This window comes from Ambystoma mexicanum, chromosome 5q (assembly GCF_040938575.1).
Source record: "Ambystoma mexicanum isolate Mex_15411 chromosome 5q, UKY_AmexF1_1, whole genome shotgun sequence".
Taxonomy (NCBI): Eukaryota; Metazoa; Chordata; class Amphibia; order Caudata; family Ambystomatidae; genus Ambystoma; species Ambystoma mexicanum.
The window spans coordinates 1,271,413,698-1,271,439,827 of record NC_090933.1 but is presented as its reverse complement, the minus strand read 5'-3'; the positions used below and the strand labels follow the sequence as shown (position 1 = coordinate 1,271,439,827).

The following is a 26,130-nucleotide window of genomic DNA, read 5'->3' as shown; positions in this document are numbered from 1 at the left end:
CATGACGAGGCAAGGGAGTGGGAACAGAGGGATGACATACAATGATCCTACTAGGCCAGGTATCATTTGGATCACGCAAGGGAAAAAGCAGGGGGTGGGAAAGAGGGAGGGGACAGTTCAGTACATGGGATAATAGAATGAACAATAGAAAAGTGCAGCCCGCAGGTGGAAAGTGCAAGGGTAAAATGCTAAGCGCAGGCAACAGTTGTCACGTGCTGGTGGTGGGACTGTAGGGATACAGAAACAGTCCCAAGTGTGGGGGTTGCCAGGAGGGCAGTGCAGGTGTGCGACTGGCAGAGAAGGGGGCATGGGATCAGAGGGTGGCCAGTTAAACCAGTGCAATTTCAATATCAGCCAGGAAATCAGCACGGGAGAGGAGGAGAGAAAGCAGAAGCAAAGAGAAAGGTTTTGAGGTGCTTCCGGTACCGGAGATGGTTCTCCTCAAGTTTCGGGGGGGTAGGGAGGCTGTTCCAGAGGGAGACCCCGGCTGAAGAAAGTGATCTACCACCAACTCGTTGCTTGGCGAAGCGACGAACCCTGAGGGAGTTGGAGGCGGTAGAGCAAAGAGCTTGAGAAGGAAGATATTTAGGAAACGAGAGTTGAAGGTATAGAGTCCCCAGGCCCCAGAAGGCTTTGTGGACAAAGCAGAGGGTTTTCAACTTAATCCTCGCAGCCACTACCAGTGCAGAGATTTCAGTCCTGGAGAGATACGATCCCTGGGCTTGAGGCCAAGGACAAGTCTCGCAGTCCGGTTCTGGATGAGTTGCAGAGGGCGGAGAGTAGTAGCAGGCATATTTAGAAAGAGGCTGTTGCAATAGTCCAGCCTACAGAGAACCAGAGCTCTGGAGACAGTGAGCTTCTGGGGGAAGGAGGGGAAAGGAATAATAGCTCTGAGGAGGTGCAGCTGGAAGTGTGACTTCTTAGAAACCTCAGAGATGTGAGGAGAGAAGGAGAGTGTGGAGTCGAAGATAACCTCGAGGTTTTTAGCCCCACAGGTGGGAGCAGGGAGAAGGCCAAGAGAGGCTGGCCAGAGAGTGACAGGAAAAGAGGGTGTGGGTGTGCCGATGAGGAGAATCTCAGTCTTGCTGGCTTTAAGGCAGAGATCATTGGCGGCACACCAGTCCTGGATGGCGGACAGACAGTCAGAAATGAGAGAGGGAGAAGAGGTGGCTGAGGGTAGCCTGAAAATGAGCTAAGTGTCATCCGCATAGCACTGGAAGTTGGGGAAGAGCGCAGTAATGCAGTGGGCAAGAAGTGCCAGGTATTGGCTGAACAACCAGGGAGAGAGGTTAGACCCCTGGGGAACACCACGGGCTAGAGATAGAGAAGGAGGAGAAGAAGGACCCAAGTTGAACCTTGGAGGGTTGCTGGGAGAGAAGAGAAGTCTGCCACGCCAGGGCCTGACCAGTGATACCCAGGTTATCATAGAGACGGTTGAGCAGGATGGCATGGTTGATCGTGTTGAAGGCAGACGAGAGATCAAGTAAGATGAAGACACAGAGGTGTTGGAATCAAGGTTAGAGAGCAGGTCTTCACGGATGTTCAGGAGAGCAGTTTCCGTGCTTCTGGCAGCTCTGAAGCCAGACTGATGGTCATGGAGACAACCAACAGATTCAGTGTGAAGATTAAGCTGCGAGATGGCCAGCTTTTCCAGGAGTTTGCCCAGGAAAGGAGTGATGGAGATTGGGCGATAGCCGGGCAGGAAGGGTCGGCAGAGGGTGTCTTAAGAAGAGGGTGCACAAGGGAGTGCTTCAGTGGGGAGGGAAAGACTCCAGTGGCGCAGTTGCAGAAATCAGCCGGGGCAGGAGCCAGGGAGTCAATGTGGTCCTTGATGGTTTTGGAGGAACGGGGTGAACCTGTTTTGATGAGACTTTCATAGATCGGACTTGTCTAGAAACCTCATCTGGGGAGAACAGGGGAAAGACAGAGAAGGGGGAAGGAGAGGTTGCTGCAAATGAGCCAGAGGAAGAGCAGGGAGTAGAGGGAGAAGGAGAGAAAGAGAGGACAGGATATCCTGAGTTTTAGAGATGAAATGAGAAGCCAGTGCCGTGCAGAGGGCCTGGGAAGGGACAGGAGAGGTAGAGACTGCGGCAGGATTAGCCAGTTCCATGCAGATTTTAAAGAGTTCAGCCGAGTTGTTGGATGCCGCAGAGACATGGGTTTTGATGTGAGCTCACTTTTTAGTGCAAACAGAGAGCCGGTATTGCTGTTGGTTCCATGTGATTTCATCGCCTGCTTTTACATCGCCAGGCTTTTAAACGTGCACATTTCATCGAATGAGCTCATCGTTTTTTTTTTTTGTTGGGGGGGGGTCCCCCAAAATCCCCCACCCTCACTTATTTTTCACTATTGCCCTCCCTCCCAAACCTTTATATGCCCTTTCCCACCCCCCCTAAAAAATGTGATGAGCACATTCGATGTAATGTGCACGTTTAAAAGCCTGGCGATGTAAAAGCAGGTGATGAAAGGACGTCGTACCTTGCTTTTGGAGCAGGCGGCAGGCCAGTTTGTCAGAGGATATACATGAAGCACGCCATATCCTCTCAGTCACCCTGCACTTGCATTTAAGGGTGACAAGGTCTGAGTCGTACCAGGAGTTGCACTTGGCTTTCGGCTTCAGGCAGATCCTCACGACAGGGGCAAGAACATCGAGAGTGTCTGATAGCAGAGTGGAGCATGGAAAGGGCTGTGTCAGGGTGTGAGTCAGCCAAAAGGGTGGCGGGGGGAGAGAAAGTAGCGGCGAAAGCCTTAACTGACACGCGCTTCATGGGTCGGATGACCGAGAAGGTGGGTGGCAATGATGGAGTTGGCTTGGCCTGAGGGGTAGAGAGGGCGAGCTGGGAGGAAAAGAGAAAGTGATCCCTCCAGGAGAGAGGAGTGGTGAGAGGGATAGAAAGGGGAAGGTCTGAGGAGATCAGAACATCCAGAGTGTGCTCTGCAGAGTGAGTCGGGCCAGAGGGGAGAATGGAGAGTGGGAGAGAGTCACAAATGTCATGAAAGAGTCCAGAGGAAGGGCAGGAAGCATCCAGGTGGATGTTGAAGTCTCCAAGGAGGAGGAGTTGAGGGGTCGAGACCAGGGGGGAAGAGGAAAGGTCGGACCACTCTGAGAGGAAGGAGGAGATCTGACCAGACGGCTGATAGATAGTACCCACAGTAAGGGATTGGCTAGGAGAGAGAACCTTGCAACAAGAATGTCTTTACTTGTGAGTTGTATAGATTTCATACAAGCGGTCAATTCAGAAACATGGGCCAATTAAGGTCAAGAAAAGGGGGCAGACTCATGTTTCGCATGTTGCGTTGTGCTTTTCCAAGGCCAATCAATACATTTGCAACAATTCCTAATGATCGTCATTCTTAAGTAGGGCTTCCGAGGCCCGTGCTCGTCAGCTTGCCAATGCTCTTTTACCTTCAGCACGTCATTGGTCTGGCGAGCGGCAGAGTCATTCTGGGCCCGGATCCGGAGGTCGTCTTGATACTGCCGGCAGTTCATCCCCTCGTGAATTGCCTGCAAGAACAACAAGATCAGCAAACTTACTCAAGTAAAGACTCGCTTGCACTCAACTTTGCAACTGAGCTGAAAAGTCTCATATCATAAGTACGAGGACTCTTCAATGGTGAAATTTTTGTAAAACACTTAATGCATATTGTGCCACAGGAAAGTAGGACAGAAATAACATTTTAATGGTAGATACCCCATACATGTGCCCTCGAATGCATGTATTATATATAATGCACCGTGTTCTTCTTGCACCCCCAAATCATTTAATTTTACAGCCATTCCCTGCAGCAGTTAGGTTAGTGACCAACTCAAGTTGTCAGACTGGAAGGGTCAGCAGAAGATCAGGATTTGCAGAGAACTGCAGACAAGGTGGTGAACTGGCATGGCGCAACCATGAATGTTTTATGATATGCTGCCCGCATAGCTGTGCACACAAACCCCCTGACGTGCATCAGCACCTAAACCATTAGTATGCAGCATCAACCTACTGGGCACACATCGAATCTCCTGCACAACCACTCTACCTCAACCACCGACAGCACCCACCCCCCGTGCCGGATCTCTGGGTTGCTTACTGGGGCCTAGCCAACCCACCCAATTCCTAATTTCGGCCGAATGCACACACACATATTAAACTAAACTCTTAGAACTCCCCATACCTGGACTTCGGTCTCCGAGGGTGTTGCGACCACAAAGCGCATTGATGCCATACAAAAGGAGGAAGGGTGCTATATAAATGACTACAATACAATATGCAACAGCTGCATGTTAGGTCCCCGTGAGTTTTATTAATTTTATTCCAAAACACACATGAGATTTGCCTTCTGAGAAATAAGACCAAACTCGCAGCCAATTGCTCGATGCAAGCTGAACAGAGGAGCCCGACATGATTTGCATTCACTTTTGCAGCTTGAATGGGCGCATGAGGTTCTGCTGTTCATTGGATTGCGTATGAGAGTAGGATCTGGGTTGCCTGATCGCAAACGTTTTGCTCGTGGCCGGACTGCCCGCAACGTAACTGCTCGGGCCCCGTTTTGACCGTTCATTGTAAACGGGGGAACAGGCAATTTTTGTCCCCCGCCCCCAAAGTTAAAGATGCAAGGGAGACCCCCACCCGCAAATCCGCAAAATACAGAACATGGGGAGCAGGAGACACCCCTGCTCCTCATATGCTGTATTTTCGGCTGCGACCTAATTGGTAACACCCAAATCAAACAAAACGTCCATACAGTTTTTTTTCGATTAAATTGGGTGTTACCTGCGAGTACGATGCATATGGTATATTTCACATGTGTACAGAATGGATTGCAGAGAGAAGCTGATATTGCCTATTATTTATATCACGCACCGAACCCTGGGGTAACTGGGCACTGGAAAAACCTATGAGTTCCACACATGAAGAAGAGAAATTCAATAACAGTTCGGAAGACCAGGGGTTACAGCTGGGTCTGGCATTTGTACAATAAAATAACGTGATAACAGTTAGGAAGATCAAATGTTACAGAGAGGTCTGGCATTAGTACAGTAACATAAAAACAAGTGCATCAGGCAGAAATGGAGTAGCGGATAGGGTGGTAGTCAGATACCACCGACAGGGTTCTCAAGGGAGTGGCTTATTGCTCAGCCATTTTTGTATTTTAGATTTGAATTTCAGGAAGGAGGGTTCTTGTCTGTAAGAAGGGGGAATGGAGTTCCAACGTTTGGCTGCTTGGACTGGGAAGCTGGCTCCTCCCGTCGTTTTAAGGTTGAACCTGGGTACTGTGAGGCAATGGGATAGGGCAGATCTGGTGGTGAGAGATGGTTGGTGCTTGCAGAATTTGTCGGACAAGTATTTGGGGGCTGTGTTAGCAAAGCACTTGCGAGTGACTGCCAACGTACGGAGAGTGATTCTGTCCTGCACTGACAGCCAATTCGCATTACGTCTAAGTGTTGAGATGTGGCTGGATCTAGGTAGGTTAAGTGCTGCTCTCAATGAGTTGTTTTGAAGGACCTGAAGCCTGCTTAGGTTGAGTTCAGAGGATCCTAGAAAGAATGTGTTGCAGTAGTCGATTTCTGACAGTGCTAGTGCTCTGGCTGGTGTTAGGCAGCTGCTAGTGGAGAGGTAGGATTTGCAGCTGTAGATTAGCTTATTGGTGTAAGCTGTGGAGGCTACCAAGGAGCTGGCTTGTTTCGTGAGGGACAATGTTGAATAAAGATAAACCCCCAGAGTTTTTATTTCTTTGGATACCTTGATTGCGTTACCGTCGATACTGAAGGATGTAAAGCTATGATCAAGCTTGTTCAAGCGTGCCTGAGTGCCGACAATCAGGAGCTCGGTCTTAACGTCATTGAGGCATAAGCTGTCAGAAGCCATCCAGGCCTGGATTTCCAGGTAGACATCATTCAGTATTTTAGAGTCTTGATCATAGCAACCAGAGAGCGGGATGAGGACTTGGGTGTCATCTGTGTAATTACTATAGATGACACCCAGGTTGTCCAGTTGATCGAATAGGAGCTTTGTAAATATGTTGTAGAGCATGGGTGACACGCACAAACCTTGAGGACTCCCCGAAGTATGGGGTTTGGGTCAGCTAAGGCTGATGGAGAAAACACTCTAGGGGTCTGATTGGAGAGAAAGGAGTTGATCCAGTCAGATGCATTGGTAGAGAAAGCTGCAGCTGTAGCAAGATGCCCGGTTAAGATTTGGTGGTCAACTAGGTCAAAGGACGCTGACAAGTCTAGGAGCAGGAGGATCGCTAGCTTGCCTTTGTCCTTCACCTCGTTCATTTGTATCTTCAGGTCTAGGAGAGTGGTCTTCGTTCCATGTCTTGGCCTGAAGCCAGATTGTCTGAGGCCTAAAAGGTTATTTTCCTCTAGGTGCTTCTGAATTTGCAGATATTCGACTCGGTCTAGAATTTTTAAAAGGAAGGGGACGGTCATGATGGGCCTGTAATTAATTGGAGTGTTAGGGTCAAGGTTTTTTTTTTTAGGAGAGGCATAACAGACTCCTTGAGGTTGTTAGGGACTTGGTTGGACTTGCAGGAAGAGTTTCAGTGTGGCGATGACAGGGGCCAAGTATTTGGCTCCTTCCTTAACGATGGAGGCTGGACAGATGTCACCTTGACAGTGGGAAGGTTTCAAAGTTTTGATGATGTCTTCCACTTCCTTTGGTGTTACTTGGGAGAATACAAAAGGTGTACATTGTGCATGACTATTCTCTAGCGTAGGTTTAGATTGGTGCCAACTTGAGAGGCTAGTTTTTTTAGATTCGTTCTTGCTTTGTAGTAAGGTGATTATATCAGCTAGTGCCTGTTAGATTTTTGTGCACCAGGCTGCATCCTTGGTGCAGTCCTGGGACGGAGGTGCTGGAGATTTGAGCTCCTTTCGTATGCTAAAGAGCTCTTTGGTACTTGATTTGGCATTGTGTATTCTGGTGTTGTAAGCTTCTTTTTTAGTGGCTAGGATGGCCACTTTGTGGGTTGGACCCATGCTGGAGAACAACAGTTACAGGTAAGTAACTTGTTCCTTCTCCAGCATGGGGTCTGGCATGGATTCACATGCTCATGAATATAAGAATACATAGCAGTACACACATGCACAACCACGGGAGGTGGTAAGGCTCAACATTAAGCATTACATAAAACTCAACATTAAACATCTCTTACCTCCTCACCAGGCTCACCTTAAGTGAACAGGTTGCGCAGCACTGCCTGGCCGACTCTGGACTCCTCCCTGGAATCCTGGTTGATACAGTAGAATCTCGTGAAGGTGTGCGTCGACCTCCACGTAGCAGCCCTGCAGATGTCCAGCAGGGGGCACACCAGACAAGAACGCTGCGGTAGCAGCGATCGCTCTGGTCGAATGGGCTCTCAGACGGCCGGGCAACGATCGGTTTGCCAACCGATGACAGTGCATGATGCAGCCGGAGAGCCATCTAGAAATGGAAGCCTTCGAGAGAGCCTTCCCTTGGTTCACAGGTCCAAAGTTCACAAACAGCTGTGATGTCTTCCGAAAACTCTTCGTTCGGTCCACGTAGAACTTCAGCGCTCTAGCTACATCCAGCGAGTGCAAAGTCCTCTCGGCCGGCGACAAAGGCGACAGGAAAAATACTGCTAACACCAAGGGCTCGTTGAGATGGAAGTCTGACGGCACCTTGGGCATGAAGGAGAGGTGCGCCCTCAGCACTACCCCCGTCTCGTGGAAAGTCAAGTATGGAGGCTTGCAGGATAGGGCCTGAATCTCTCCCACGTGTCGTGCAGAGGTAATGGCCACAAGGAACGCCGTCTTCCATGACAGGAACTTTAACAGAGCCGAATGCAAGGGCTCGAATGGCGGGCCCATGAGTCTGGTCAGCACCACGTTGAGCTCCCACGCCGGGGCTGGAGCCTTCACCGGCGGGAACGATCGAAACAGTCCTTTCATAAACTCCTTCACCAGGCGATGAGACCACAGGGACGACCGTCCTGCAGTTCTGGTGTATCGGGGAAATCGCTACCAGATGTATCTTGATGGAAGCATGAGCTAGTCCATCTTTGGCCAGCGACAGTAAGTATGGTAGCACTTGAGGGGCTGTAATCCGTAGAGGGTTAATCTTCTATGCACAGCACCAGACAGAGAACCTCTTCCACTTGTGTCCGTAGCACTTGAGAGTTGAGGACACCCTGGCCTTTGCAAGAACCTATCTGCAGTCAGCCGGGATATCGAGAAAGCGTCGCCCATGCTCCTCGGCTGGGGGAACCTGCTGGCGAACCTCTGGCACTTGGAGTTCGTCGCCGTCGCGAACAGATCGATTTGGGGTTTGCCCCATCGCCGGAAGAGTTGTTCCACTTGATCCTGGCGTAGTTCCCACTCGTGGCACGAGCGCAGCTCCCTGCTGAGTGAGTCGGCGATGGTGTTTTTTATCCCTGCTAGATGAAAAGGTACCAGAAACATCCCCTGGGCAACGGCCCAGTGGCACAGATCCTGGGCTTCCTCGGACAGGGCTGGGGAATCTGGTTCCTCCCTGCTTCTGGATGTAGAACATTGTGGTGGTGTTGTCGGTGAAGATCCTCACCACCTTGCCCTTGAGGGATGGGAAGAATGACTTGAGGGCCCAGAACACTGCTTGGAGCTCCAGTATGTTGATGTGGAGCGGCCTCTCCTCCGGGAGCCACAGGCCTCTCGCGTGAAGATCTCCGGTGTGCACTCCCCACCCCTCCAGGGAGGCATCCGTCGTCACTGTCACCTGGTATGCTGGGGTCTGAAAGTCTGTGGCCGCCGCGAGATGCGCGCGGGTGCCCCACCATCGAATTGCTTGGCGGAATACTTTGTTGAGCGAGATCTTCTTCTTCTCGTACAGGTCCCTCTTGGCAGGTGTTGTGGACGGGTTCTTGAAGAGGGCAAGTCCCTCGTCCCAGATTTCATCCAGCAACGGCACCACGAGGACCGTCTTCCTCTTGGCCTCGCGCCGTTGGTAGAGGAAGCCTTCCTTCTTCTCTTCGGGGAAGAGCTGAAAAAGCTTGGATGCCCTGGCAATCATGGCGTGGAAGAAGCTAATCTCGTCGGACATGGACGCCCAAGGAATCGGAGACAGGAGGTCAGTCCCGTCGTCACCGCCGTCGTCATCCGTCCCCGTCGTGGCCGTGTCTGTTCCCGTGTCGTCCCTCGGGATCGGCGAAGGCGACAAAGGCTGAGAAGGCCGTGAGGGCTGAAGGGGCACTGGATGAATTCTCCTCCTCTTGTTTGGAGGGCTTCCCGACGGACCCGGTTCAGCTGGGTCGTCCGTCGGGGGTAGGGGCAGTCTCGTCCTTATCTCCGTGCATAAGGCTTGGATTGCCGTCAAAATGGGCGCCGAGTTGTCCTGCGGCTCGGGCTGCGACAGGCGTGACGGGCGCGACGGTTGCTCCTCATCCACGGGAACCTCGTTGTCGTTGCCACCCTCGCTCTCGTCGTCCCCCTCATCGGGATTCCTCCCGTGAGACCGGGCCTCTTCCAAATTCTCGCTCAGTTCCTCCTCGGAGGTTGTGTCCGTGTCCGTAATGGCCACCGCCCCATGCCCCCTCTTTCCACCGGGGTCTTCAAGTGGGGTCTCCTCGATGGGCTTAAAAGAGGATTCCCTCCGCGGAGGCAGGGAAACTCTGGGCCCTGAGGTCGCCTCCACTGGGATAGCCTCCACAGGCTTCGCCAGGGCCACAGCGACTCCCTCGATAGAGGCCTTAGCCGGGTGAATCAAGGCCTTCACCACCTTGGGCGCGTTTGAGGCATTCACCTTAGGGGGAGGGTCACCGCCTCGCTCCCCCTCGGCCGGTTCCTTCGAGATCAACCGGGGCCTCTCCAGAAGCTTAGCCGGGTTCTCGGATTTTCTCTTCCCCGAGCCACAGCGTTGGCTCATGGTTGATGGCATCGGTGAAGGTGCGCCCTGCTTGGAAGCCGAGGAACCCGACCGTTCGGTGCTCCCGGTGCCCACGGACTCGCGGTGCTTTGCCTTCTGTTCGGCCCCCGGCGCCGGGGCGCCCTCACAGGACTTAGAAGACTGCTCTGACTTCTTCTTCTTCTTCTTCTCACTTGCTGGGCTCTTGCCTTCCAGCGAGTTGGAGAGACGGGTCCGACGATCCCTCATAGTCTGATCCGACATGTTCATGCAAAATGCACAGTCCTTCTCACGTGCGTTTTGTCATCGTGGAGGCAGTAAAGGCATTTCGAATGCTCGTCCTCCTTGAACACATTTTGCAGGTTGCATCCAGGGCAGATCCTGAACAGTTTGCCGGGAGTCGAGCTTCCCTTCTCCTGGGCCATGTTCTTCTCATCCGCGAGGTAGGCCTCAGAAACTTCTGGAATCCTCCAAGAAGCGTAACTTGACGAAAACCTCACCCTTGAGGGGTGCAGATAAATCCGAAATGGGTCCCCGTTGATCAGAAGTATAAACGGTGGAGCTTGAGGCTCGATTAAACCAAAAAATGAGATAAATCTCTTTGACAAAGCGCAAAACGCAGTAAAAGCTCGAGAGCTATAGCACGAGGACTCCCAACACTTGAACGTGCGGTAAAAATCTGAGGATGGCTGCCAGGGGTGGGGCTTAGGGAGAGGGCAGTCATTGGTCTGGGGACAGTATGACCCAGAGGCCAGTGATTGGTTACTACTAAGACAGACAGATCAGAAACGAAACTGATACTGATTTTTTCCTTTATCGAGGATTCCCAGCCTGACGACGGGGAATATTCATGAGCATGTGAATCCATGCCAGACCCCATGCTGGAGAATAAAATGGGGCGGTAGATGAGATAAGGAGATAGATTGTACAATACTAGGTCTAGCTAAGAAAACTTAGCACAGTGGGCAGATACTACGTGCTCAATATGTGCAGGAGTCACGCAGGCTAACAATGAATGAAGGCCTAGGAACTAGTACAATGAGGCAGGTACACACTTAGACAGTGATCAAGCCTGTAACAGGTGCAAACTAAGTCTAGCTACTAACATTTGGTACAGTAGGTCGACGCTACGTAAACTGAATGTGCAACCGTCAGGCAGGCTAACAGTGAGTGAAGGCCTAGAAACCAGTACAATGAGACAAGCAGGATTTGACACATTTATGCACCGAGCAGGCCTCCTACAAGGCATACAGGGATACTTCCCAATGTTATGTACAGTTGGGAGGCAGCGCTTGATATGGTGTGCAGCATAATTTGAGCAGTGAGCAGATCTATTACTACAGCTGAGAGCAGTGAACAATTACATTCCCATTGATATATGCAATAAAGCATTAATGTAAACAGTGTGGCAGTTATTGAGAAGCAACATAACTACTAAATATTTGATGGCCGCTGGGAATGGAACAGGTAATTTTGGATCATGTTCGAGATGAACCAGCTGGAAAGGACTGGCGCAACAAGCCATGCAGTGACCAGATGCCCGGCAGGAGGGGTCATGGTGCGACAAGATATACAGGTTTGGCAAGTTAAATCATAATAAGGACACCGATACAGGAAAAACAGAGCAAATAATAGCATACAGACACTGTGCTGCACACACACATTAGAACTAGAGACACTGCAACAACCCACACATGCCCCCTGCCAGGGTGTTTGTAAAGATGCGTCAATATAAAATACGTTTTACTTGTACTTGACCTAACATTTGGTGGATAATTACCAGATCACTTTCTCCACCTCTGTATTTAATTGTAAACATGTGAACCATAAATATGACAAAACCTGGCCCTAGAACATGCCACTACTGGGCAGATCCTGGTTTCCGGAATCTGTCCTAAATCAGACTTACCCCATTATCCCCCTCCCCCATCTTGAATGCCACACTTCCTTGTTCACCCATACATATATCATGTTACGTTATCAAGAATGTCCAGTAAGTAAATAAATGTACTGCACCTCGTGCGCAAGATTTAACTGTTTTCGAGTGCTTTGTAGATTCCTGGAGGTTGTTTCGTGTTACAGTTAATATAATAAAAAACAAGCATGAGCAACGCCAATGTTTTTGGCTTTGGCGTAGGCCATAATGGTGCTACCAGGCCATAAGAAAATAGTGTGAGTTCCTGAGCAAACTGCTGTCTTTCCCAATGCTTAGTTTCAACAAAACTTCAGTGCAAAGAACAGATGTGAGGACACACATAGTGCTTGGACATCAACTGGCTGAATACGCACTGGGTTAAGATATTTTTAATTACATTAGCAGCTCAGTTACAGCTGCAATGAAGACATTAACTCTCGGGTGACTGCTTAGAGACATAACAGCACAAACATTGATGTGGCTGCACAATAGATCTACTTCAATGAGAACCCAGGAGGGAGGGGCAGGTAGTGGGTAGAAATGATGGTCGATGCCTGGTGACAACAGCAAAACAAACGAGCTGATGGCTGGAAGGTTTAGAATAAATCTTAAACACTGGGATTGCTCTGGGCAACCCTCCAGATCATCGTTCTTTTCCTGCCAAGCTATTACAAAAGGGGAAAGACCACATGCAAATCAGGCTTGGTCTCACCTCAAAAAGGGTTGGTCCAACCTGAACTGCTTGGTCACATCCCTTCTGCACGAAATCGCAAGCATTCCGAGACATGTTTCGGCCTTGTTGGGCCTTATCAGTGAGGAGTAGCTTGGGTCTCTAGGCCCAGCAGGCATACCCGTCCCACTCAGGGTGACAAAGCAAAAACAAAGAGGTGATGGGTAAAAGGTTTAGAATTAATCTTAACCTCTGGCATTGCTCTGGGCAACCCTCCAGACCATCGTTCTTCTCCTGCCAAGCCATTACAAAAGGGGAAAGACCACATGCAAATCAGGTAGTCCAGACATCCCTTCTGCACGAGGCTGCAAGCATCCCCCCCATCCCAATATGTTTTGGCCTCTCAGATGCAGAGATCGATTTGGGTCAGATCAGATCAAGAAGAAATCCTAATTTTATGCAGTGCTGCAAGAGACTGAAGTGAAAGCAAACAGTAAAGTATTAGCCCCCCCCCCTCCTCCCCTTTCAAGGTTCAACAAGGTTGCAATACTCGGGTAGTATACATTTTCTATAATCTCATCAGAGTGGAACTCATCATTCAAATCCGGCAAACGGTAACGCAGGTAGCGCCTGCAGTCATGTGAAAAGCCTACATGATTCAGCGTTATGCCGACCCTTCAGTTACCCCCAGTTATTTGGGGTCCCATGTGAATCGGCCATTAACACATGCGGCAAAGCTTTCACGAGGAGGGAAGTACTGGCAGGAAGGAATAGTTTGAGTACTGAAAATGGTTGTTTGGCAGAGTGGAAAAACTCCTACCACGAAACGTGTAATCCGGCCCACAATCTCTCTAAGGTGAAGAGCATTTACCTTTAGTCTTTGTGAACGGGAAACTTGCATGCTGCCATGTTGCTCAAACTCTTCATCCATGGACTAATTAAATACTGTTGTGGTGATGAAGCGAGTACTTGGTTCCAAGCTGTGCAAGCAAAATGGCGCGTTTGACGAGGCGTGTAAGAGGTCAGAAGACACTTGAGGTAGCATGAGGGAGGAGGAGTCCTGGGAGACTAGAGCCGAATAGATGGAGGCCCTGAAGACAGAGCTGGCTTATTCTACCTGGAGGAGAGTCCGGCTGTCAGCAGGCTAGTCTGCATATCGGTGGAAAGGAACCCTCATTCCTACTAGAATATTGAGACTACACCGGGCACTCCCCTTCCAGGCAGCTTTTAATGATCCTTAACGTGTGGATGCTGAGGAGAGATTTTCTTTACGGTCACTGGGTAAGGAGGCAGGCGCTGGAGCTCAACATCCTGGATATGGGTAAGGCAATTCTGAGAACAAAGTCCACTACAAGTCCATGTACGGATTTCATCCAATCGGGCTTCAATAAATGCTCTCCAGATGAACGAGGCCCATCATGTCTCAGACTGGGTTCCCCCTTGCACCTGGCAGCCTGCCATCATTGTCCCCATCTTTAAGAAAGGGAGCAAGTGTTACCCTGGATCATATAAAGCCATCTACCTGCATGGAAATTCCCAGGCTTCTCTGGAAGTTGATTATTATGAACCGGCGGGATGGGTGGCAGGGGAGGGGGGTGGAAATGTATCACACCATTTGGGACCAGTAAAGAAGAGATGTGTTCACGTTGACAGCATTCGCCTCACCATTGTTGGTTCAATCGACGAGCAGGGGGTGATATTTTCCTAAAACAGCAGCTTTAGACTATTTCAGCACGTGATTGGTGGTATTTGTCGCTTTGCGCAATTATCTGGAACTGCAACCTTTGGAAAAGATGTTTCAATCAACAACAAAACGAACAGTTATTGAAAATAATTGTTATTATAAACTGTTAAAACTTTCATGGACTGCCTGAAATAATTGTTATTATAAACTGTTAAAACTTCCAATGCCTGCCCCAGGTTTTGCTATTCAGAATTACTTGGGCCTCGGTTATTTGTAGGATGCATTGGCTACAGCCCCTGTTCTGCGTTGGTTGCATAAGTGGGGGCTGCCATCTGCTTCACCATCTAGCAACCTCATAGAAGAACTTATTTTGGGTGGGTGAGGAAATAAGGCCACTTGATTATCGTTTAAGTAAAAAAAATCTTGTTGATTATCAGTTTCTATTTTTAACAATCATAGAATAATATCTAGTCAGATTAAGGCAGCACTGAAAAGCCTTTTAATAAATGGTAGTGCAAATCAAAGGTAAGAAACCTCTGAAGCCCTGCAATAGAGGACGTCTGAGAACCTCAGCACCAAAGACCCAGAATCCCTGCCCCCCTGGTTGGGATTATCTGCACTTCTGAAGCCCTGCAATAGAGGACGTCTGAGAACCTCAACACCAAAGACCTAGAATCCCTGCCCCCCTGGTTGGGATTATCTGCACTTCTGAAGCCCTGCAATAGAGGACGTCTGAGAACCTCAACACCAAAGACCTAGAATCCCTGCCCACCTGGTTGGGATTATCTGCACTTCTGAAGCCCTGCAAGAGGACGTCTGAGAACCTCAACACCAAAGACCTAGAATCCCTGCCCCCCTGGTTGGGATTATCTGCACTTCTGAAGCCCTGCAATAGAGGACGGCTGAGAACCTCAACACCAAAGACCTAGAATCCCTGCCCCCCTGGTTGGGATTATCTGCACTTCTGAAGCCCTGCAATAGAGGACGTCTGAGAACCTCAACACCAAAGACCTAGAATCCCTGCCCCCCTGGTTGGGATTATCTGCACTTCTGAAGCCCTGCAATAGAGGACGTCTGAGAACCTCAACACCAAAGACCTAGAATCCCTGCCCCCCTGGTTGGGATTATCTGCACTTCTGAAGCCCTGCAAGAGGACGTCTGAGAACCTCAACACCAAAGACCTAGAATCCCTGCCCCCCTGGTTGGGATTATCTGCACTTCTGAAGCCCTGCAATAGAGGACGGCTGAGAACCTCAACACCAAAGACCTAGAATCCCTGCACCCCTGGTTGGGATTATCTGCACTTTTGAAGCCCTGCAATAGAGGATGGCTGAGAACATCAACACCAAAGACCTAGAATCCCTGCCCCCCTGGTTGGGATTATCTGCACTTCTGAAGCCCTGCAATAGAGGACGGCTGAGAACCTCAACACCAAAGACCTAGAATCCCTGCCCCCCTGGTTGGGATTATCTGCACTTCTGAAGCCCTGCAATAGAGGACGTCTGGGAACCTCAACACCAAAGACCTAGAATTCCTGCCCCCCTGGTTGGGATTATCTGCACTTCTGAAGCCCTGCAATAGAGGACGTCTGAGAACCTCAACACCAAAGACCTAGAATCCCTGCCCCCCTGGTTGGGATTATCTGCACCTCTGAAGCCCTGCAATAGAGGACGTCTGAGAACCTCAACACCAAAGACCTAGAATCCCTGCCCCCCTGGTTGGGATTATCTGTACTTCTGAAGCCCTGCAATAGAGGACGTCTGAGAACCTCAACACCATAGACCCAGAATCCCTGCCCCCCTGGTTGGGATTATCTGCACTTCTGAAGCCCTGCAATAGAGGACGTCTGAGAACCTCAACACCAAAGACCTACAATCCCTGCCCCCCTGGCTGGGATTATCTGCACCTCTGAAGCCCTGCAATAGAGGATGTCTGAGAACCTCAACACCATAGACCCAGAATCCCTACCCATTGGTTGGGGTTTGTTATCCATAGTGGGTTTCTTCATATGCCCGAGTTTGAACGACTGCCATTTAATTCCAGCCGGGGATATAGGGGAGCACTGACTAAGATTCTTGTTGCTGCTCTCCGATTTGCCCTATTGTTTTGGAATCAATAGGTCATTATTAGTTTTTGTGTGCTGCACAGAATCATATCAGAAGCAAAACAGTTGAAACCACTTTCGAAAAATGAGGCTTTAGGGCAATTTAAAGCAGCCTTATTTTTTTTGTTTGTTACCAAATAAAGCAGTCTCTTGGTTGGGAAGTGTTTTTTGAGAAGTGGCTATGTCCTTAGGAAAAGATATGCATAATAACGAACTGCAATTCATACGAAATGTTTTTTTTAAGCAATGTTTTGTCGTTTCATATCCTGTTAAGCTTTTGTTCGGATGTAATGCATGTTGGTAATTGTGATTATGGATTTTCAAGATGTGATTTAATATGTACTTAAATGGGATATTCATCCGAAAATAAAGTTTTAATTGACTGATTAATATTAGGGTAAGTCAAATATCTATCATATTTCCTGGTCGTCTTTGAAAAAAAGATCCTATTGCACTTACCAATATAATGACTTGGGTATCTATCCCCGGACAAGAACAAAAGTTAGCATGAGCTGTGCAGTGAGATAGGAAATGTCCTGTAGCGCTCGCGGATATTTAAGAGAGCCCTACAGTCCACAGCTTTTTGCAGGAAAGGATACTGGCAAAGAGACAAAGAGATACCCTGAATGGCAGTGAGCAACTAGTCTCCTGTAGACATGGATTAAGACAAAACGGCGCCACAACAAATAGGACCCCAAGACTCCATGTAGGAACTCAGCCAAGAGCCTTCACTGCTGGTCATGATTCTCATATCGGCCATTTGTGGCCATACTAGATACAGCTTTCCGCATCACGTTGCCTTATATAGGATCCTCCCAGAAACGCATTAGGCGGTCGGTTCACCAAACGGACCTTGGTTGATTCCTCAACGACCCCCCTGGCATATTTGCAAATCCTTAATCATCAATACGTTTACATGTTCCCATATGTCTCCACAGACAATTGCAGCTGCTACTGAAAAACAATGCATCAATGTGTTTTATCAGGGGACAAGGGGGAGGCTAGACTCCTGATGGGAGCTGCATCATGACTACATGTCAAAGGATGAAATAAAGATCTGACTAAATGCCCCTGTCTCTTAGAGAGAGGAGTCTGGTTCACTCCATTGCATACCACAGCCCTAAACATTTTTACCATGGAATGTAAAAGTCAGGGGAATCAGCATTGGTTATGTTAATTTTAAGTGCCTAGGAATTATATATTTTTTAAAAGGTAGCAGGTGCCCCACTCTCGAAAGAACATGGCAGGATAACCTGTTCTGTGGTTTTACCCACTATGAGAGTTCGCAGCCATCACTTTTAGCTCACTGTATTTTTCCATAAAGGAGGAATATCCATTTGCATATCAGTCGTTGTCCCGCCCACAAGGGCAGTCCAGCACCGAAATGCCAGGCAAACCTACTTTGAACAAGAGTAGCAAAAGCAACCCCAGACACGTGTTTCAGCCTTGTTGGGCCTCATCAGTGAGGCGGAGCTGTGCCTTTTTTTGTATCCTTGGAATTCTATTGGTTATAAAGATGCAAGTACATTAGTTCTGCTATAGCCAGTAATAATAATTGTTATGGTGTTTATTGAGCATGGACCAAGCTTCGAGAAGCAACAGCAGGCTTTACAAGTCATGGTGAGAAGGACTCCGTGAGGAAAGCAGAGATACAAGTGGGGGGTGGAGCTAACCACAGGCAGGGTGGGCAATTTGGCAGAAAGGGATCGACAAGTGACCAGGGGAGGAAACAGAGGGGGACAGACCACCCCCATGCCACCCCCAGTCTCATGCAGGCTGGGGAGTGGACCTAGGTGTTGTGGAAGAGCCATTCCTTTTTAGAGGAGAATGACTCATAATGGAACAAATTTACAAAATAGATATGAACAATCGTGATGTGGCCAGTGATTTGTTCAGCGATCTGCTTTTATTTACAGTGGGGGGTTGGGGGGATTAGTTTCCACCTCTTTTGCTACAAAGTGAACTGCCTGTGATTTGCTGACAGTTAAAAGGGGTGCAGTGAAATAACCTTAAGTCTACATCTCAATGTACCTCTTCTGTAATAATAGGTGCCAACAGAAATGACCTTCTTAGAGTGGCGCTCAGTGGTGCCACTTGCTCTCAGAATCTTCATTAGGGTCTCCCTTTTACGCTAAAGTGGAAAAGACTCCTGCTAAAGACAGCAAAAGGGTCCTTAGTAAGGGCTTTGGTTCTGTTTCCATTCTTACCCGATGTCTGGTTTATTCAGATGCCTGCTCGCACCAAACACTCATGTCCTCAGAACACCGACCAGTCATCGTGAACATTATATTCCATCTGTTTCCCTGCTTACTCCTCCTGCCCATGGTCCCAGTTCTGTCACCCACCCTGTCCTTTTCACTCCCAACACCCGAATAAGAAGGGACATATATATATATATATATATATATATATATATATATATATATATATTCAGTGAAAAAACTTTGTTAAAGGGACGTTATGGTTCAAAGTAAAACCGAAAAACCCCTGAAATTCGGCAGTTATGGTAAGATAAGCAACCATAACTCGCGCCACCGTGCACTGCTAACACTAACACCCAGGACATCAAAGATGGCATCACAAATGTCATTGATGACATCACTGATGACATCACATGTGCCTTTACTTTTCATGAAAACTCTGTACAAGGGATTCTTATAATGCTGACCAAAAACTGTCAAGGATCATTGGGATAAATATCATGACCTATTTAGTGCATTAAGCAATGCATCGATATAAATAGCATTCTATTATGAAGTTCTATCCAGTATACTAAGCTACTCATGCAGAAACATAGTCAGTGTGTGCAGCATACATGATGAAGGTGCCATATTCATAATCTTGCCATGTTCAATAGTGAAATGATAACTGCTTTCTTATTAGAGTTTTGCCTACTGTGAAACATGTAGTAAGTAGATAATAAAACCCACTTAATACATAATTATTACAGACAAAACACAAAGAGACAACAACACATACAAATATGAGTATATGCAAGGACAGTGAAGTAAACAAAAAAGCAGAAGTAGTAGCAGAAAGAGTTCATAACCTAACTGATTGTCTTTATGCAGACAAACTATTGCTCTGTTTCAAAGCTGCTACTTACCATATGTATGTGTATCACATGATGTGACTGCACCCAAAGGAAAGGAGACTGAGTATAATGTATACAAATATGAGCATATACAGGGAAGGTAGAGTAATAAAAATAAAACTATGAGAAAGTGCTGATAACTCTAATGATTATCTTCATGCACAGAAAGGATTGCTCTCTTTCAAGCCTGTGTCTTCCGCTATGTATATGTTTCATATGATGTGACTTGACCCTAAGTCTACAAATATAGTACCTTTTCAATTTTTACTTCCTGACTGTTATTGAAGAAAACTATGTGGCCTAGATATGTCAGTAAAGAGAAAAAAGGGAGAGCCAGACATGTGATGCAAACAGTGATGTCATCAATGACATTTGTGATGTCATCTTTGATATCCTGGGTGTTAGTGTTAGCAGTGCACGGTGGCGCGAGTTGTGGTTGCTTATCTTAACATAACTGCCGAATTTCAGGGGTTTTTCGGTTTTACTTTGAACCATAACGTCCCTTTAACAAAGTTTTTTCACTGAATTTCATAGGTTTTTAGTAGCGCAACTTAACCATAACATCCCTTTAACAAAGTTTTTTTACTGAATTTCATAGGTTTTTAGTAGCAAAACTTAACCATAACGTCCCTTTAACAACGTTTTTTTTACTGAATTTCATAGGTTTTTAGTAGCACAACTTAACCATAATATCCCTGACTTTAAATACATGTAACATAGAACATACTGAACCCCTAGCTAGTGATTTTGATGTCCGTGGACAAATCGAAAATCTGAGCATGGTGAATGTAAATTTAAATAGTGTGGCCCATTTCCCCTTTGAGGTTGGCTCTGAAAAGAGCCGTTTTTTGGGGTTTTTTGCAGATGCTTGACAAACATCTGTTATTTTGTATTTTTTTTTTCTTTTTTTCTTACATTACTCCTAAAATCTTCACATAACCTTTTCCAAAGCAACCCTTACATTCCAAAACAGCATGGCATTTCCCATAAAAATAAGGAAATGCCATCTTCTTTAAAATAAACAGCATTACTGGAATCAATATTCTCATTATTACAGAAGAACATAACAGCTCTAAGCATGAAGGCACACATGCCTCGGTTGATTACACACCTAGCATTGTTTTGCTGAGGACAAAAAACGGAACTATTGTCCCATATTGCCCTAGGTAGTAATCCAGAAAAAAATACTTTGGCATTTGGAAGGATGTTCATTACTGCTTGAACCAAGTGTTCCAAATCTGCCAACGAAGTAGGGGCACTGACATAGCCCAAAACGGAAAGCACCATAGTGCGAAACTACCACATGGGGACTGTTGATCCTGCCCATATCTTCACAAACTTGTACAATTCCCTGTACATTGCAATCAGGCACAGTGCTCCACACGACCTCCAGTCCTTTACATCAAAATTCTTTGCAACATGCCTGCATTGAGCATACTGTTGTAAACCATGCACAAACATATCTCAGAGCACCAACACCCTGACTGTCTCCACTTCTGCCATCTTCACTACACACAGTCTCTTTCAACACAAAATCGACAACCTCAACATCTGATTGGTTGATCCCTACAGTCTTCTTTCCATGCTGGATTTGCTAGAAAACCCCGGATGTAGCACGCCCTGTCCACAGACAGCCGCGGTGTCCGCGGACCGCGTAACTCTTGGACAGCCCTTCTACCATTTCCACTTAACTCTCTGTGCCATTCCCTCATTGCATACAGCTAAGACGTCACACAATACGGAGAACGTCCTCAGAACACCCCCCATTTTGTTTATTTTCGAACATTTCAGGACACCGCGAGTGTTCTTATAACACATGCAACTTTCCAGCGAACAATACGGACAACGTCCTCAGAACACCCCCATTTTCTTTATGTACGAACATTTCAGGACACCGCAAGTGTTCTTCTTGCTCACTCTTTTTTCTTTTGCTGACATATCTAGGCCACATGGTTTTCTTCAGTAACAGTCAGAAACTAAAAATTGTATTTTATTTGTAGACGTATCCTACAAGTAGGTTCTTATAGTAATTCCCTTAGAGTCCAGTCACATCATATGAAACATATACATAGGGGAAGACACAAGCTTTAAAGACAGCATTATTTTCAAGCAAATAAATGATGATTTCTCTGTTTCAAAGCTGCTATTTACCCTATGTATATGTATATTGGTATGTGTTCTTGTCTCTTTGTGTTTTCTCTATAGTAAAGCAAATATGTAATACATGGGTTTTATTAGCTACTTATTACATATTTCACAGTACACTAAAATTTATTAAGAAAGCAATTATCTTTTCATTATTCAACATATTAACATTACGAATATTATACCTTCATCTTGTACGCTGCACACAATGCTATGTTTCTGCATTAGTAGCTTAGTATACTAGATAGAACCCCATAATAGAATGCTATTTATATCAATGCATCGTTCAAAGCACTAATTAGGGTATGATATTTATTGCATTGATCCTTGACACTTTTTTCGCAACATTATAATAAGAATCCCTTGTACACATATTCCATGAAAAGTACATACACATGTGATGTCATCAGTGATGTCATCAATGACATTTGTGATGTCATTTTTGATGTCGTGGGTGTTAGTCTTAACAGTGCACGGTGGTGGCGCGAGTTATGGTTGCTTAGCTTACCATAACTGGCGAATATCAAGGGTTTTTCGGTTTCATAACGTCCCTTTAACAAAGTTTTTTATTAGCAGCAAACAATATACAAAGATGGAGTGTAAAAAGCAATTTCTCAGAGATGGCTGTACACAGAATGTTGCAAACTAAGAATTTATGGTCGTTTACAGTGAAGGTCAGCTGCTTCCATTTTTTGCTTGCGTGCCGGAGAGGCCCACGACTCACACTATGAGGTTCCCTTGTTTTTTGACCTTGACAGACAGGGATCGTGCTAAAAGACTTCTTTTGAAGGAGTGTTGCAAAAATGTAAGACACGATAAGGATGAAATTTCTGAAGCGAAACCACTTTTATATATTATGGAAAATGCCAATATAATGTAAGCAACCCTTTAGATTATTTTATACCGAAATATAATAACAATAGAGTGGCGTTAAAGCCCGGTTAAGTTGTACTTGTTCGTTCAATGTGGCATAGGGTTTTCTACCGTGCACTATAACTGCCGAATTGGTCCCCTGTCGCTTAGAGGGCTCTGAAAAAGGTAGAGGACAGAGAGTGGGTTAATGGGAATAAGTTAACATACTCCATTGAACTAGCCTCGCTAGCAAATAGTTTCACACCCTAATAAATAAAATGAATATTTTTAATGGAGATCGGCTGATGAGACTAATTTATGTTTTTTTAAAACAGGTACGTCCTTCCGTACTGTCAATGCCACGATTTTCAGACCGCGGCAGACGGATTTTTTAACTGCCAGGTGCAGCAACTTCTAAACAACTTCATGACCCTCACCATTTAATGGGACAATCGCCAAGGACCAATATGCCCTTACCCGGTACTAGCGGCTAGAAGCAACATACCAACCATTATGGTGGTCTAATGCCTCGTTGTTGTAATATCCTTCCGATTATCAGTGCGACCATAGTGCTTCTTTTATCATAAACCAACACTGTGTGTACCGCAAAGGAACAGCGCGTGACTCAAGATGAACTTTTGCGGATCAACAGCAAAGACAAATGCAAATCGCTGAATATTCTCTTTGATGTCAAATAAAGGTACTTTACGAAACGTACAATCTTGCTGTTTGCTTTTAAATCAGTTTCATATTCCGAATTGTGGCGCTGTGTTGTGAGATGATCTGTGTTGTTTTCCGGGTTCTTTGTAAAGTCGCGTAGGACTGGAGATGACTGGGCCTTACGCGGTACTAGCAGCTAGAAGCAACATACCAACCATTATGGTGGTCTAATGCCTCGTTGTTGGAACAGCCTTCCGATTATCAGTGCGACCATAGTGCTTCTTTTATCATAAACCAACACCCTGTGTACCGCTAAGGAACAGCGCGTGACTCAAGATGAACTTTTGCGGATCGACAGCAAAGACAAATGCAAATCGCTGAATATTCTCTAAACATTTGATGTCAAATAAAAGTACTTTACGAAATGTACAATCTTGCTGTTTGCTTTTAAATCACAGTTTCATATTCCGAATTGTTGTGCGCTGTGTTGTGAGATGATCTGTGTTGTTCTCCGGGTTCTGTGTAAAGTCGCGTAGGACTGGAGACGACTGGGCGCGTTTGGCTACGCACCCTGTACCGTCACAGAGGGAGATGGGGAATATGAATGCTTTGATAATGTCAGGCTTAGGGGCAGGAGATATGAGTTAGTGTCGCAAAAGCAGGTCAGCCAGGTCGATGGCGCAAGTGATAGGATTATCACATAATGTTGGCGCACAGCAGCCTGATTTATTGTTTGTTTAGTGGGCAAAAAGTCGGGTAAGGCCCATAGGAAATTGTAATGCAAATGGACATAAGGAGGGTTCTTAGAACACTTTCAACCTGACAACGAACAATACGAACAGCGTTCTCAGAACACCCCCACTTTGTTTAATTGCAAACATTACCTCCACGTCCACTCTTCCTCGTCCCAGTACTTACTTCATGAGGCCCCTGTCTCCCACACAGGACCTTCTTCTATTTCTTTAAATTCCTATAACTCCTCCCCCACATCCACATCACTCAGTTTCATATTACCAAGCCGGAGCATGGGACCTTCCCCGCAGGAAGGGTGAGGAGGGTCGTCAGTACTGTGACGAGGAAGAGTAGGACTAGGAGTAATGAAGATTACGGTAAGTAATCAGAGCATTTCAGGACACCGCGAGTGTTCCTATAACACATTCAACTTGCCAGAGTACAATACGGACAGCGTCCTCAGGACACCCCCATTTTGTTTATGTACGAACATTCAAGGACACCGTGAGTGTTCTTAGCTCAATTTTAGCTTGCTTGCGAACAAAACGCACACATACTCCGTCCTCAGAACACCCCACCATTTAGTTTTTATAGAACATTTCAGAACAGCCGTGTTGTCCGCAGACAAATCGAACACAACAAAAGTGTCTAGCATATAAAAAAAACAGAACATTGAACCTATCTCATACTCCCCCACCCTCCCCAAACACTCTTACACACCAACACACTCCACTAAATACAATTTTTAATCCAAGTTTCACCGCGCTGTCCACGGTCGTCCGCGAATGCAAGATGGCGGGCGCCACAGAAAATATGACGCGCTTCACGCACCACGCCGTCCAATCAGCGAACACGTCGCATGTCCGTGGACATCACGCAAGCCGCTCGGCCAATCAGGGCACTGTCCGCGGAGCGAACGGAGATATCACTAATTTTTTTGGCTTACATTTTGGTCATTTTAAAAAAACTACTGGACGGATTTACACCAAATTTGCAAAAGCACGCTTGTGGGACCCGCTCCTGCCGCAAATTTGGTGTAAATCCGTCCAGTGGTTTGGGCTGTAGGCGTGCGCAAAGTTTTTTCCCATTATGTCTATGGGAAAAAACAAAAGTTTTGGGACCCCCCCTACAACTTTGCCCCCCCTGGACCAAAACTCTCCAAACTTTGCAAAAAAATTCAGAGTGGGCCATGTACTTTTTTTGCAAAGCTTGGTGAGGATTCGTCCAGAGGGAGCAAAGTTATAAGCCACCCAAAAAATGCTCTTCCTATGGAAACACCAACTTAACCATAACTACATGGACGCGGTGGCGAATGGGAATGGGGAGCATTTATTTCTGGAGCCCGTGAGTGGGCAATTACTGGGTCTGGTGGGGCCGTAATGACCCGGTAATTTCCCATTCGCGGGTGGCGTCCATGTAATATATATATATATATATATATATATATATATATATATATATATATATATATATATATATATATATATATCTGTTCACCTACATCCCTATCTTTCTTTAGGGGGCGACCCTAGTGGAGACCCCATCCCAATATTTCATGGCTGCGTTGGAGAAGGCACATGGGCTTTGCAGAAATGAGTGGACAAAGTAGATCAGATGAACAAGAGGGATCGGTTCCAGGCAGGTTAGAACTGTGCCTTCTGATGCTTATAAGGGAGTATTGTTGGGGATAAACGTGTCCTGTGCATTCACCCCTCAGTACTGAAGTTCTAGTTACTTTTTAGTACATTTCTTTTGGCTTTGATATTGATGTTCGTGGTGTGGCTGATGGCCTGGCCAACAGAAATAAGGGCTGTCTTGCCATCGCTCTAAAAATGAGCTTGTAAAACATATTTGACTGTTGGTCATACCTAGACCTAAACGAGACAGGAAACACTATTTATAGGTGGTGCCTACGAAGCGTGTGGGGCGACCAAGAACTCGCAAGTTGATGAGGAACCTTGAAAAGGCAGGCGACCTGCCTGTGTACCTTAAGGAGTAGCCCAAGAGATGTGGTCGTGTTTTCGCACCTGGCATGAAAGGGAGCAACAGCTTTTAAAAGGTCTGTTAAACATAATCAATCAGTAGTCGGAAATCCACTACAATGGAAAATATTCAGATACGAAAAACAAAAAATCTAAATGGGTCAATGCATATTCCAATCACTCCGTTTGTTTGATGCAATCCAACAATTTACTCAACATACTATATTTTTCTTTCATTAGAAATTGAATAATTAACTCCAAATGTGCAAAACTGATGAAGTGATTCAAAACATGGTATGACAGTGACATCTACTAAGAGCAGTATTGTCACTCATCTGTTCATTGACAGCGTTCAGGAAAATAAGGTAAGAAGCTCAGCGGAGGCCCAGCTTGAGGGTAATTTTTGATCCATGAAGGAGCTGCGCAATGCCTATCATCTGGCAACGTAAAGTCCAGAGAAACTAT

General features: G+C 46.6%; 1 protein-coding gene across 2 annotated transcripts in view; it reads right to left on the bottom strand.

Annotated features, from left to right (window-relative positions):
• The window catches only part of SHARPIN (SHANK associated RH domain interactor), a 1,065,128-nt gene that overhangs the window by 136,380 nt on the left and 902,618 nt on the right, over positions 1-26,130 (bottom strand). For both annotated transcript variants that reach the window (XM_069621811.1, XM_069621812.1), the window contains one exon: positions 3,407-3,505. In XM_069621811.1, coding sequence (XP_069477912.1) covers positions 3,407-3,505 — 99 coding nt within the window. The remainder of the gene's footprint in view (positions 1-3,406; positions 3,506-26,130) is intronic.